The following is a 16,697-nucleotide window of genomic DNA, read 5'->3' on the forward strand; positions in this document are numbered from 1 at the left end:
ATTATTTGTTTATTTAGCCTTTAAACTATATTATTATGCTCATTGCATCGACGTGAAAAGTTATTGATTTTTGCCCATTTCCTTCCTTCAAAGAAATTCAATAGTTTTTTTTTTACTACTTGTTTATTTTTCCTTTATTTGAATAATATATACTTTTCATACTTTAGTAACATTATATAAACTTGCCTTTGATTTTTCCTCTTTAATGTCCTTCTAATCTAGAACTGATATTCAAAATATACACTCTCCGAATCACTTTAAATGTCTATGGTTTTGGCACATTTATTAATACATGTTTTCAATCTAAAATATCTTTAATTGTGCTTGACTAAAAATTATAAAATGTTGATAATAAAAATTAACAAAACGAATCAAACAAAATCACGCATGACCATGTTTTAACTTATAGATTGAAAACAAAGCACATAATAAGAGTGATTGATGAATAGTGTTGAAAAACCAAATAGGACATCTAAAGTGAATAGGAGGGAGTAAATTTTAGTCCTTTTATACCAGAAAAAGGATCTTTATTTATTCTTTTCATGCCTTTGAATTCGTTCTCGAGTAAAAAATCTCGCTGGTCACAATGTCCTTATCTTCTTCGATAATATATATATATATATATATATATATATATATATATATATATATATATATATATATATATATATATATATATATATATATATATATATATATATATATATATATATATATTATAAGAACATAGATATGTTTTTTCATAACTTAAAGCAATAATTGCTTAACATCTATGATCCAAAAACATATCAATAATCATACATGAATAAATAAAAGATACTTAAAAAATCTAACAGGAGATAAAGTAGAAAATCTAATCTTAGTCTCTTGTTGAACATGCCTTATAATCTTGTCTACTGTGCTCATGTGTACGAGCCACACCGCCTCATTCCTAGTTTTTCATTCCTAGTTTTCCATAATCATATACGTATTTAATATATATTGTTGAATTTATCATTAGACATAATTTTGCAATCGCTTAATTGTTCATTGACAAGATGCCAATGCTAGAATTTTTCGAATTTCATGATATCAGGTTATAAAAAATGTACTTTTTGATTTATAGTGGTTATAAGACCACTCTCATTGGTGTAGAAATTTTGTTTGAGTGGAAAGTTTTTTGTGAGGTTTTTACTCCTATTAGTAAAAATTTACAAAAAAATTGCAAATGTTTAAAAAACTCTAATTGAGTGGAAAATTTTGGGATTTCATCACAAGGGTCTCAATATCCAAAATAAATTTTAAAATAAAAATCAAAATAGTAAAAAAAAAAAAAAGGGGGGGGGGGGTAAAGTAAAAAAAGTAGGAGGGAGAAAGTAGTGAGAAAATTTTTTTGTTTTTTCATTGATAGAATAAATTATATTAGTAAATATTTCTACAAAAAATTTAATGTGGTGGAAAGGAAAAGTATAGAGAGGAATTGATGAAGAAAATTTTTACTCACTATTAAAAGTGTTGTAACTCGTAAAAATAGTGTTTATGACTATAAATAATAAATTAGCAAAACTATGTAGTTATAATTAATAAATGATTCTTTCTAGCCATTATATACTAGTTCTTACATTTAACAATTATTATAAGCTTATTTGTCAATCTACCAACTTTGTTAGGTGAAATCCTACAGGCAACTCCAAATAATCTTTAGTCAAATGCGTGACATTCAAAATTTAAAAAAATTTTGGATATTTTAATTTTTTATAACCAAACAAGCTTTTCACCAAAATCTCTTCACCAACCCCATTTGGTAAAAGTCTCTAATTCTCTATTTCTCACCCCACAGTTACCCAACTGACCCACTCACAACCCCAATCATATACCATTCACTTTAATCACAATATCTGAAAACAACACGTGTCTTCTTAATCAATGGTCAATTAGTCCATACCATTCAATCACATGAGCCATATATATGGTGTGATCCTATGTATAATTCAATATGGTAAATGAAGTTTTCAAGCGTGTCAACGCACTTTCCGTTCATATTTTGATCACATTCTAATTTTACCTACCCCTTCTAGCTAGGCTTCCAAAAAAAAAAAATAATAAAAAGAAATTATTTTGAACAATAAAAACTTGTTGCTCAATCTTATCTAACCCACTAGTCCTCTACCTTTCATCTACTTACATATAATAACCCCTTAACCAACCCCCAAAACGAAGGGAAGGTGTTAGTAGCAAAAAGTCACCTTCTCTTTAATTTTCTCTTAATCCCCATTCATAATTCTCTTACAAATTCTTAATTAACATGGGTTCTCTACAAGAAATTATCCATGATGAGATCCAAGACCGAAAAGAGTACATATTTCGATCAAAACTCCCAGATTTAAACAATATTCCTAACCACCTCCCACTTCACACGTACTGTTTTGACAAGATTAATGATCATGCTGATCGTCCTTGTATAATCAATGGGTCTACAGGCCAAGAATGGACATACCAAGAGGTGGAACAAATTGCTAGACAAGTTGGAGCAGGGTTTCATCATAAACTCGGGCTACAAAAAGGTGAGGTAATCATGTTACTTCTCCAAAACTGCCCTGAATTCGTATTCTCCTTTTTAGGAGCATCTTTCGTCGGAGCTACAAGCACAACCGCAAACCCATTTTGTACGCCAACAGAAATTCAAAAACAGGCTCGAGCAAGTAATGCTCGAGCCATTATTACCCAATCTGCGTTCGAAGATAAGGTTAAACCATATTGCCTAGAAAACAACATACATTTAATCACCGTGGATGCACAATTTATATCTTGTTCGGAGTCCAAATATTTTTGGGATTTACTTGACGTGCAAGATAAGTTACCTAAGGTAAAAATAGTCCCAAATGATATGGTAGCATTACCTTACTCATCAGGCACAACAGGCCTTCCTAAAGGTGTTATGCTTACACATAAAAGCCTTGTTACAAGTGTAGCACAACAAGTTGATGGAGAGAATCCAAATTTGTACTTTAATAGTGAAGATGTTATACTCTGCGTTTTGCCACTTTTTCATATCTATTCGCTGAACTCTGTGTTGTTGTGTGCACTACGTGTTGGGGCTGCAATTCTTATAATGCCTAAATTTGAGATAAATATGTTGATGGAATTGGTGCAAAAATATAAGGTGACAATTGCACCTTTTGTTCCTCCTATTGTATTGGCTATTGCAAAGAATGAAGATGTAGAGAAATATGATGTTTCCTCTATAAGGGTTGTATTGTCTGGGGCAGCACCTATGGGAAAGGAACTTGAAGATGCTTTGAGAGCTAAATTACCAAATGCAAAACTTGGACAGGTATTCATTAATAATTTTTTCATTCCTTTTCTTTTCTAAATTTAGATAAATTATCATTATCATTATCATCATATATCATATCCAATCTATCCCGCTCATAAAGACTATAAGCAAGGTCTAAAAGGGAAAGAAAACGACAACCCATATCTTGAAAATGGTTTGATTTGTTTTTTTTCCGAATATGCCACAACTATATATTAATTAATTAACTTCTGAAAATGTAACAAATTAAAAAAAGACGTGAAAAGTAGACATATATATATATATATATATATATATATATATATATTAATATTTGAGTTGTTTTCATATTAAAAGTGACTGTATAATAGTAAATGTACTCTATTATCTAATATTTATTTACGTTTCATTATATATTTATTAGAAGTGAATATGAAATATGGTAGAGTACACAAACTTTAATTACTCATAATTATAGCCGGTGAAACAAGTGAAACAATTTTTATAAATATTTTGTACTTTAAGAGTTAAGAGATAAGGTTTTTTTCTAATTAATTATATAGAATTGAAATATGCAGATTTGTAGATTTAGTAGCTAGGTAAGGAAGTTATAACATTTGCAATGGTGCTATAATAATCATTGTTATACGTGGATCACATTTATATATTTGAGATGATATATAATACGTTGATTAAGTATGACTACGTGCAAAATTTGATAGATGAACATTACGATTCACAATTATTAGGTGTGCAAATTTCAACAAAATTATTTGGTTTTTTGTTCAAACGTTTTTCTAGTCAACAACGTTAGCCTAGCTACCTAAACGCAAATTGGTAACTCGGTTAAAAAACATGTACTTTCGCAAACACCAAGTATTGAATCAAAATAAAAAATGGGCAAATTCTCTTAAGATAAGAGTTTTTCCTATAACTTTTCTTGACAGATTTTTATTAATTTCTTTCTTTATCTTAAAATCACTTGTACAAAATTCACTTGCTAATTTGTTTTATAATTCTTATATTTGCTTAAGAATAGCACAAAATCGACTATAATTTACTTTTTTCGATTTGCAATCTGCGATAAGATTAGGTAATCATGTGATACTGATTAAAATAATTGATGTATTTTCTTCTTAACTTTATGAGTTCTAGAATGGTAAAACAGTGTATAGAAAGTATCATAGGACCTCAACAATCGGGTTAAACTTTTGGTTGAATTGATTGTTTGATAAATAGAAGTAGTATTTGAAAAAAAAATTACTAAATCTACAATTATAGCGTATAAACAATAAATTAAGGAAATAGTATTAAAGAATCTTGTATTTTATATATGTAATTTAATATTATTTTTGCTTTGAAAATATAAGAATTAAATTATACTTTATTAGTTTACCATTTATTCTTTCTTTGAAAGTTAAAAAAATTGTATAAAATATTATTTGTTTTTCACGTTCTAGATTAAATTCTCTTGAGAAATTAAAGTTATTAATCATAAAACGAATTTGTTAAATTTTTATGTACAGCTTAAGGGTTGAAAATATCATTACACATAAATTAATTACTAAAATTGAAAAAAAAACAGGGTTATGGGATGACGGAGGCAGGGCCAGTTTTAGCGATGTGTTTGGCATTTGCAAAAGAGCCCATGGAGGTTAAGTCCGGATCATGTGGAACCGTCGTACGAAATGCTGAGCTCAGGATTGTTGATCCGGAAACTGGATTGTCCTTGCCTAGGAACATGCCTGGCGAGATTTGCATCCGTGGCTCTCAAATTATGAAAGGTTTTTTTTTTTTAATATTTAAAACTCATATTTTATACTCCCTCCTATTCAGCCTAAATGTCCCATTTGATTTTTCACACTTGCCGAGGCAACATTTTAACCTTTAATATCTTAAATTATTCTTAATTAAAAATTATAAAAAATTGATATTAATAATCCTTGTATTGAGACAAATCAAACAAGATCCTACATGATTATGTTTTAACTTATAGATTAAGAGTAAAATACAAATATAGAGTGATAAATGAATAGTGCCAAAAATCAAATGGGACATTTAGGTTGAATAGGAGGTAGTATATTTTTAGTTCGTTACGAGAATTAAATTACAGTCTTATTTTACTCATTAAATAATAGTTTTGGGCCTATATAATAATTTAAAACATGATGATATTATTTAAATTAAATTGAATACTTATTATTTATAGAATTAAAATATACAAAAAAAATCTATTTTCGTTTGTTTTATTTGATGAGGTTTAAGTTCATAAAAACCGAATATAAAGATACCAATAACAGAGAAATGGCAAATTAAAGGAAAGAGCATAAAATTATTTGGTGAATAAAATTTTTCTAGGCATAAACAAGCTTAAAACTTCAATTTATTTTCTTAATCCAAAATATTTCGCATATTAAATAACGAAAATACAAAAATTGTTTTGATGTGAAGGAGCTTAAAAGTAGGCACAGTAGATGTAGACTCCCACAAGGCCACAAGTCTTAAATCTTTGACCCCTGTACACCTGTTGAAGCCACATCTTAGTCAATTGTCAATTTTGGTGTGCATAATCTAATTTATGACATTTAATTTCCTATATATACTCGCATTCATTGTGCAACAATAAATGGCTTAATGTGGTCCACCACTCATTACAATTAAATTTGTTCGTTGAAACTTACATTTACAAGATATGATTATTAGTAGCAATTTCAAATTAGAAAAACTATCATACGGGTCTCAATAGACTATCCCTAATAACTATTAGATTCTCAATTTCTTACCTAATCTACATTAATAGCATTATTAAATTTTATATATATATATATATATATATATATATATATATATATATATATATATATATATATTACTTCTATATTAAAATCATTTTCAAGTCAATTTATTTCAAAATACTCCCTCTTCTTCTATCAATGATTTCTAATTATAAAGTGGTATTAACTTGGTTTGTGAAATATTTTGTTATTTGCCACATACACATTAAAGAGTAATTAAAGGTCTAACCTTATCTTTTTGTGTAATTCCTCCGTTTTATTGAATTTGCAACATTTGTTATTTTGATCCGTTCTATTTAATTTGCATCATTTCTATTTTAAACAATGGTCCACCACTTTCTTTTAAACTCATCTATATATTTTAATTCTTTTTTAATTTCATTTATAAAATTCATTCTCTCTCTTCAATTATTACCATTATCCAACTTTTTCTTAATAAATACTCTCTCCTATTCATCTTAACTGTCTCATTTACTTTATGCACTCTATTCAATGCACTTATTCGATCCTTAATATATCGAGTTATGTACTATTAAAAATTATAAAAAGTTGATATTAATAATCTTTACATCAAAACGAATCAAATAAGATCCCACATGACTATGTTTTAACTTATAAATTAATAATAAAATGCAATTTAAGAGTGATAAATAAATAGTGTATCAAAAATAAATAAGACATCGATGAACAGGAGGGAGTATCATTTTTATTAAGTTTTTGTTACATTAAATGGTTAGATGTGGTTGGTTGGTGAACCATATTGTTGTACTTGTCTGTAATATGTTTCAGTGACAGCTTACCTAAACATAAATGTTAATACTGCTTAAAAGAGAAACTAATTATACAATACTTGACATGTTTCTTATAGGGTCAGAAATCTTGATGCAAAACACTTGTAACATGATAATTAAGAAATTTTTTTAATAGACAAATTCAGAGCATTTGATTGAATTTGAAATTTTACTCTTTGAAAAGGACACGTCCTTACATGAGAAGATGTATATACTTGTGTGGTGATGTTGTGCTTCATTATTATTTAGACATAATAAATAAAATAATTATAATTGGTTGCATTGTTAGTAACCTAATATAACAAGAATAAATTAATGAAAGAAACACATAAAGAGATAATGAGTTACTAAAGAAAATACAAGTTAAAATATTACACCTTAAAACTAAAATAAAAATATAGCAAAATCATTAAAATAGTAAAGCAAATACTAAAAAAATAGTAAATTTATAAATTATGTAATATTATTGATTTTGTCTCAATGAATTCTGAATGATTCAATATAATACTAAGTATACAATAAAAAATTGATTATGAAAACATACGATTAGATGATACAAGTAAGATCTCACCCGCCTAAGTTTTTTACGCATTAGTAGTAATATATAAAGTAAGCTTAAATAAAAAAAATACTTAAAAAAATACTAGTGTAACAATAGATATCATATTATTTTTTTTAGAAAATAGGTTAAACTGAGGGAAAAAAAAGAATTAGACGAGAATTAAACTCATAATTAACCTAATCTAGGGAAGGCAATACAGCTCAAACTGAAACAAGTCTCAATTCTTCATTAATAAACACTTATCTTGAAATAATAATTTGTACGTAAATGAAAATTCAGGTTACTTGAATGACCCGGAGGCAACAGCAAACACCATAGACAAAGAAGGATGGTTACACACGGGCGACGTAGGATTCGTGGACAACGATGACGAGATCTTCATCGTTGATCGGCTTAAAGAGTTGATCAAATACAAAGGCTTCCAAGTTGCTCCTGCTGAGCTTGAAGGCATGCTTATCAACCATCCTACCATTCATGATGCTGCTGTTGTTGCGTAAGTTGTCTTTTATTTATATTTAGATTAATACTAATCCTAATCCTAATCTTAATTATTATAAAAATACAACAAACATTAATATTTCGTCACTAAGTAGCTCCCACCTAGATTGGAGTTTGAAGGTTAGATGTACGCAACCTCATCCTTATTAATGATAAACACTAACAAAAAGATTTTTTGTCATCTGATTGACATTTTATAGCAAACATCGTAATTTATTTAATGTCTGCAGTGTCGTTTCTAACAATTTTTTGGCCTTAGGCGACAAATAAAAAAAGCGCTTGTATAAGTAAAATTTCGCTTTTCTTCAAGTATGCATCATATAATTTCTTTTTTTTCATAACATCATCGTCAAATAAATATACGAACTTAAGATCAAATAATGATACGGTACAAAAACATAATTAGAAAATTGAATTTTTACAATAAGGATTAATTCAATTTGGACACTTTTATTTATGAGTTGAGCCCTGAACGGCTACACTTCAAAACTACCCTCAGAAACGGTGTTGAATCTCTGTATAAAGTGAATTTAATTTAATTATTATAAGTTATTTCAGGATGCAAGATGAGGCTGCGGGTGAAGTCCCAGTTGCATTTGTTGTAACATCAAATGGGTCGCAAATTACTGAGGATGAGGTTAAGCAATATATTTCTAAGCAGGTAATCTTAAAGCCTAATTTTTAAAAACTTTGTAATCTTTAAATTTGGTAATTTTGACTTTGACAACAAGCAAAAAAAAAATGTTAAAGGATTTAATTTTAACAATAATCTATTGGTCTTTTTAAGTAAAATGGATGGTAAAAGTAAAATGGACTACTTTGGTTTCAAATTATAATGGATTATAGTAAAATAACTTATTATATTATGTTCAGTTTTTATTCATGTGAAATTGTACATGATGTTTGTTATATGGTTAATTGGAAACAATCTTCTTGTTATTTTTATCATTAGAAAGGGTAAAGTTGTATAAATCCGACTATGTTAAATTCAGTTTATTACTAATAATTTTAATAAAATATTAATAAATTCTTTAAGCATATAATTAAGTTTAATAAATATTGTTATTTTTAATTTGCAGGTGGTATTTTATAAGAGAATAAATCGAGTTTTCTTTGTGGATACAATCCCTAAACTTCCATCTGGAAAAATTCTAAGAAAAGAGCTAAGATCAAGATTAGCTAACGGCATCACTAAATAGTTTTTTCTTTTTAAATCAACTACATTTTGCATTGCCTCCTAGTAAGATCATAGCCAAGGGTGGAAGTATATAATATATATTGATTTGTATGTACCAATGCGCGCAATAACCTTTTGGTTTTCGTTTTTTTTTTTTTTTTGTTGGTGAAATGAAAAATGAAATTATGTAATCTCTACTATTGTAAAGGAAAATTTTATTTTAAAGATTTCATTTTTTAATTATTCTATTAAATTCAAAATTTTGCATGTTATTTTCTTTTAAAAGATTCTATTGATCGATTTATTTCACCTGCTATAGTAGATTATTTCAAAAAACAAATAATTTTTCAATTATTCTACTGATTTATTTCACGTGCTACTTCCCACGTGTTGGGATGGGTCTTGGTTGAAGACTTATCGGGATGTACGGCTTATGCATGAGCTTTGCATCGGGTTTTGGCTTGAGATATGTTCACTATGTGTTGATGGGATCGTTTGCTGACTACGAGTTCTCGTCAAGATGGAAATTGTTGATGATTGGTGACTCGAATCGAGTCTTAATCATGATTGTAGATGAATTGAAGAAGAACGAGTGAAGATGGGGGGCAGTAGCCGGGCGACGAGTCGTCACTTCTTGGAGTAGAGGAAGCAACGAGTCGTCGCAACATTCTGATGTTTGGTATGTTCCCAGATAGTATGTGACGAGTCGCCCCTCATTGACGACGAGTCGTCGCTTCATCACTGATGTCGTAATTTTGGGTCAGAAACTATGCGACTAGACGTTGGGCGAAAACTCGTCGGTTCTTGCGATTTTGTGAGGGGACAATTTTTGCACGTGTTTTTGACTATTACTTTGTAGAACTTGGAGCCCAAGTATCTTTTAGTTAGGTTTTATTATACATACTTCATTCTATTAGTTCTAGGATTTCATTATTCACAAATTGAGACAGATCACAAGAGAGCCATTGTATTTGTGAGTGATATCTTCATTCATCTTGTAAATTCTTTGCGATCATAGTGAAATTGTTCGATCTCGGTGCCGGTGGACGTAGCTATCACATTGATAGTGAACCACTTTAAATCTCTTATGTTGTTTCTTATTGTTTGCATTGAATTTCCTAATTGTTTCATTATTGTTTCTCGATCGTTGTTTTCGTTGTTGTACAACATCTTCCCTAACCTATACAACCACCACCACCACGACCACCCACTGCCATTGTACTATCGCCACCTCCCCCTGCAACCCCACCCCTCTTTCCCGGCGCCATCCCTTCCCTTGCCCATGCCACCTCTACTCACTCAGCTTTCCTTTCCCTTTTCTTATTAAATTAAACAAAAAATCAACCTTGACTTTCCTTTTCCTTCAAATTCAATTAATTGAACAAACTCCAATCTATATTGATTAAATTTAATTGATATTAATCAAAATTTAATCCAATTTGAAGAGGTTGGGGTTTTGAGTGGGGAGGGAAAAGTAAAGTGCAGTGACAGTCCTAACGTTTTATAAGAGCCTTAGACCAAATGAATAAATTGCCCCTCTTATAAAATTTCTCAAATGTAAAACAAAATATGAGTAATTACAAATTAAATATTAACTATGAAAATTATAAGAAAACTTTTACGTCCAACATAAAACATAGATATTATAATCGTTGGCTGAAAAATTTAGTCGGTCTTAACACTCTCCAATGATTAAATGCACGTAAGATTGTTCCTACGGGAGAAAATAACTTTTTAGTTTTTTTTTTATGTTATTTCAACCAATAAAAATAAAAGAGAAAGTTTAGCATCAAATGGCTGTGAAATAAACAAATCATGTTAAACCATTAAGATTTTGTTTGATAATAATCTGATTCAAAATATTCAATCCTAAATATTCAGTATTCAATATTCGATTTCTATTACATTTTTCATATTCTAAAGTACATATAGATTTGATTAGTTTAAGCTTAAAATATTTAAACGTACGCACAAACGGTTGAATATAGTGATTAATATTTGCTTAAGTTAAAAAAAGTTAAATTGAATATCCGGTATCAGATCTGAGGTAAATAGGATATTAGGAATCCGGATCATGATTTTGATCATTCGGAAAACCAAATATCTGAATTTTGAATCCAAATCAATTCGATATCCATTTTTAATATCCCTATATGTTTAATATATCCAATCTTTAATATTTTGGTGCATTTAACATCACTCCATTAATAATGGAAAATTTGAAAAAAATAAGATTATTTAACAACTTAATTCTAAAAATGAGCTTCGTAAAAACTTATTTCCCAAAATAAGTGTCCGTAAAACCGAGCCTAGCCTCGGGATAATTCGCTGTTATCAACAGCGAAAGATCCAAAAAAAAAATTAAAGGTTAAAGTCGCTGTTACTAACAGCGACTAAATGAGTTGACTGGTCAACTCCTTTAGTCGCTGTTAGTAACAGCGACTTAAGGAGTTGACCAGTCAACTCATTCAGTCGCTGTTAGTAACAGCGACTTTAACCTTTAATTTTTTTTTTTGGAGAACTAAAGTAGCCGTTGGTAATTTAAAAAAATAGCCGTTAGAAACGTGAAAATAGTCGTTGTAATGATGTTCTATAAATAGCTCCATCATTTCCCATACTTCATTATACCCATTTTGCATCATTCTTCTTCTTTTCAATCAATTTTTAAAGGTAACATAAGGTATTATGTTAGTTTTAATGTCAATTTATAAATGTTAATATTATTTTTGAAAGTTTACTTACGTTTGTATAATATATGTGTTATGTAGATGTCAAAGGAGCATTGTGTTGAAGAGCTCTGTGATTGTGGTTATGAAGTTGAGATTAATACAGATTGGAGCGACTTCGATCCAGGGCGTGAATTTGTTGCTTGCCCTTTCTACTTGGTTGACGGATTAGGATGCACATACTTTAGATGGATTGCTCCGGAGGGTACAAAATGGCAGAGAGACGTAATAATACGGCTTGAAAAGGAAAAAAAGAGCCTAAAGATGAGGTATTTAATCTAAAGAGACAAATGGATGATATGGCGCATAGGAAAGAAGAGACTGAAAGGATTATGAGAAAGTTTAAGAAGCCTTCTTAGTTAGCGACGGTAGTTTAACTTAACGAATGAACTATGTAATTTAATATGTATTTGTTGAACTTGATTGAAATTCATAATAAACGTGTGATACTACTTTTAAAATATATACATCTACATATATGTTACAATTTACACACAATAGACCAACTGTTACAAATATTGAGTATGTACAAATGTTCAATAATTACAAACAGTATTCAAATGCTAATCCTCCTCCTGTACCCTGTCTAACTTTACGACGCCTCCTACGATAGTAAGAGGCCGTCGCATGACGCTCGGGTAGGGGAGGTGATTGATGCAAGTAGGTGGATGGTATGAGTCTCCTGGCGCCATCGCTCGACTAAAGCCGTGACTAGCGCCCGATCGACTCTCCCGTACGCGATAAGGTGGAAGTCATGCAACCTCGCAAGCTGAAGGTACGGGATGATCCTTGCGTCAATGGCCCACGGAGCTGAATCGGGATGCCTGGTGTATATGGTCTCCGTGTCGGACACCTAAATCCAAATATTATGTTCGATGCAAGATAAAGTAGTGTGAAGTACTAAATTCAAAAGGGGTAAGTTCAATAACCTGTATATCCCATAACACACTACTCCTATGATTCGCCTGTATCGTAAGGACACTATGGTCGAGAGGGCCTGGAGTTGCTGGATCCATCTCTGCTGCATTTCAACAATAACTAAGCGTTATGTATTGCAATAAATAATTAAGTTATTTATTTGTTTCATATAGTCAAATACATGTACTAGTTGATCGAATAGAACCATTCCAAAAGCATACAACGGTCACACGAATTGAATCCATTTCTACAACAGCACATACAAAATCAACATCACCATCATGTTCATAAATATATGACCACTATACATTTTAAATTCAACAACAAATTCTCGAACAAACTTTTAATTATGAAGATCAAGGTAAATAACAACTACATTCGACATTTACGTAGAGTTTAAGTGTAAATGACGCAAGGATCATGACATACATTTTGAAATCAGCGCCAAATAACAAAATTTAAAATAAAAACGTACCTCAATAAGCTGTAGATCAACAAGAATTAGTTAATTGCAAGCTTTTGAACCTACATTAATGTGAAAGTTGATTAAAATTCAATAAACCCTATATTTTCGAAACTTTAAAAAATACACAAAAAAAATACCTTAGGTCTATCTTGGAAGATTACACAACTAATTAGTGGTACAAATTTGGAATTTGATGAGTTTAGTTGATGGATTGAATGTGATTTTAATGGAGGATAAACGAGGGAGATGTCGAATGAAAAAAAAAACGCAAACTGAAATGAGGAAGAAGAAGAAACTGGAAAAATAAAAGGACCTAAGTCGCTGTTAGTAACAGCGACTTTGGGTTTTTAAACTCTTTTTTTGGCTCTTTCGCTGTTACTAACAGCGACTCTTCTCAAACCTAGGTTTGGATGTACGGACGCTTATTTTGGGAAATAAGTTTTCACGGAGCTTATTTTTGGGAAATAAGTTGTTTATTTATCTTATTTTTTTCAAATTTTCTTAATAAAGAACATTGGACTAGCCCATATGTTCATTGAGGAATTTAGCCTTTTAAAAGCATAAGACTGGGCCAATAGCTAAATTCTAAAATTATCCTTTTGAAATAGTTTTGACTTTTGTTGTGGAGCCAAAATAAGGAAAATTTGAAATACATAAGAGAAAAAATTAAAAAAAAATTAACAAAATAAATTAAGTTTTAAACTTATACCAAAAGTAAGCGTGAAATTTCCAAACCTGAAGTTTGGGGCTGTTCGCAGTTACTAATTGCGAACAGGTCAAAACAAACAAAATAGCTGTTCGCACTTACTAACTGCGAACATCTATTTGACTTGTTTTGACCTTGTATTTTCGCAGCATGCTGCACAAATACAGGTCAAAATAGTTGTTCGCAGTTACTAACTGCGAACAGCTATTTTGTTTGACCTGTTCGCAGTTACTAACTGCGAATAGCCCCAAATCTCAGGTTTGGAAATTTCACGCTTACTTTTGGAATAAGTTTAAAACTTAGTTTATTTTGTTAATTTTTTTTATTTATTCTCTTATGTATTTCAAATTTTCGAAAATATGGACCAGAATTGAGAGTCTACATCCAGTATGTTCCGTATAGAGATGGGTCCCATGTTCCAAAAATATGAAAATAATAAGCCATTTGAACAAAAATAGTCAAAATTTAAGCTTTGGGCAAACTTTAATTCCAAAATAAGCATCATTGCCTCCAAAGCTAGGTCTGATATATACACACTGTTTATAATAGTTAACCAAGGCAACAACTGAAACTAAGTCAATTGTTTATTCGCTGTTAGTAACAGCGAATAGAGACTTTGGTCAAAAAAAACCAATATCTTTGTTCGCTGTTACTAACAGCGAACAAAAGCAAACCTGGTTAAAAGCAGGTCAAACCTCTGTTCGTTGTTAGTAACAGAGAACAGAGGATTGACCTGCTTTGACCAGGTCAGCTTTTGTTCGCTGTTAGTTACAGCGAACAGAGACTTGACTATTTTTTTGATCTGCTTCCTAAATTTGCTGTTACTAATAGCGAACCCATACCGAACCTAGTTTATAAGCCATATATTTTGGGATTAAAGTTTGCCCAAAGCTTAAATTTTGTTTATTTTTGTTCAACAGGCTTATTTGTTTTCAAATTTTCCCATGTTTCAAGCCTACATATTGGGCTAAGAATGGGCTAATCGACAAAAATGGACTTTAATTTCAAAATATGAAGCCCATCGCACTGGGAAAAAGTTGATTGTTAGTAACCAACAAACACATATCGTTTTAGATAAATTCTTTATTATGACCGTCTCATCGGGACGGCTTAATGTAGGCTGGCCGAAAAATTAAAAGTGCTGGTTACCTTTTCAGTTTTATTAATATTTTCTCTATAATTACAACAGTTTAATTTTTTAGGCTACTTGTATGGATCTGTCTCACGGTGAGAACTGAGACGATCTCTTACAAGGTTCGCTGATTGTTATATGAGCACATTTTATAGTGAGATGCGTTTATTTTTAAGTTAAATAGCTCAATAAAATAAATTATGAAAAATATGAGGTCCTACCTTTGAGTAGCTAATCAACAAATCAATTACTGTAAATTGGAATAATATCATACTTGAGGTATTTAACTCAAAGTTTCACTAAAACCTACTTTGATCAAGTTAGGATAGTAAAAGGAAGGAAAGGCCAATTGATATATTGAAAATTATGGGTTAATCTTGTAGTTAAATGCCTTTTTTTTTGACCTTTATGATACGAGTTTGATTCTCATCATGAACTAAAAACGAATAATTTTGGATAAAGTGTCGTATGAAGATTTGATTTTTGAGTTTGCAAAAAAAAAAATGCTTAGAAGAAGAAAATTTTCAAGTGATAAAAATGTAATTAAGTTTGAAATTCAATCATGTCTTTATAAAATTATTAATAAACAATAATTTTATTCATTTAATAATGAGACATATTTGTTTTTTAGTGCCTATGATTAATTTTTCTCCAGACTTCTAAAAATATAACATAATCCTATTTTCAAACTACAATTCACAATTTTATCTTACTATTTAAACATAATACCAGTCAATATTAAATTAGGGTGACCTTTAAAAAAACGCGATAAGAAATTATACAATCATAATCATAATTTATATAGATTATTTATAGTCTCATATTAAAGCTAGAGAATGAAGACAAAATAACACAAAGCAACAAGTGAACACAAACTTAACAACCTAGGATTGGCGACAAAGTGGAAGGTATGAACGCACTTGTGACTTGTTCATTATTGTGAATCACCGTCGTCTCCTTCCTATGAATCCCCTTTTAAAATTAGATTAGAGTCCCCCACCTCTCCAACTCTTTTAGTGAATACAATGGTCCGACATAATCCTCAAACAACATCCATCCATTATCCTATAAATATCTGACCCTATCTTTACTTTTATTTGTGCATGTCCCATTTCTTTGATGCACACAACAGACGTACGTTATTCTTAACACATTATCTTAAATCTTTGAGTACACAATCTCTCATTAATAATACATGTTATTGATATAATCGTAACAGTTTCACTATTAATTTCCTATCTATAACTTTATTTTACCAGATAGCTTTTTCATTTGATTAAATAAGTTCTCGACTTACTGCAACCACATGGATAAGTAATTTATAAAGCATGACTCCTATTTAATAAACGTTAAGTAGGGTTGATAAAAAAAGAATTTCTATAGATTAACATCGCTTATTAACTTCAGTGTCGCTAAAACAATTGTATTTAATTAGATGAAATAAAATGATTGTATATACGTAATCATACTCTTCTCAAAATAAAAATATTATTTATAATTAACCTTACTTAAAAAAATTCTTTAAAAACTACCCCACCAATTTAAAATTAAAAGTGCACATGAAAATATGGATGTACATGTACAAAATGACAATGATACTATACATCTTGTAGGAATGATTCTACAAAATAAGGATCATATTCATGTAGTAT

General features: G+C 30.0%; 1 protein-coding gene across 1 annotated transcript; it reads left to right on the forward strand.

Annotated features, from left to right (window-relative positions):
- The first annotated feature begins 1,987 nt into the window (after positions 1 to 1,987).
- On the forward strand, positions 1,988 to 9,350 carry LOC130814686 (4-coumarate--CoA ligase 1-like). Its single transcript, XM_057680831.1, has 5 exons — positions 1,988 to 3,313; positions 4,860 to 5,058; positions 7,702 to 7,915; positions 8,479 to 8,581; positions 9,000 to 9,350. The coding sequence occupies exons 1-5, from the start codon at positions 2,285 to 2,287 to the stop codon at positions 9,117 to 9,119; spliced, it is 1,665 nt and encodes a 554-aa protein (XP_057536814.1). The 5' UTR covers positions 1,988 to 2,284; the 3' UTR covers positions 9,120 to 9,350.
- The last annotated feature ends 7,347 nt before the right edge of the window (positions 9,351 to 16,697 follow it).

This window comes from Amaranthus tricolor, chromosome 6, assembly GCF_026212465.1.
Source record: "Amaranthus tricolor cultivar Red isolate AtriRed21 chromosome 6, ASM2621246v1, whole genome shotgun sequence".
NCBI classification, from domain to species: Eukaryota; Viridiplantae; Streptophyta; class Magnoliopsida; order Caryophyllales; family Amaranthaceae; genus Amaranthus; species Amaranthus tricolor.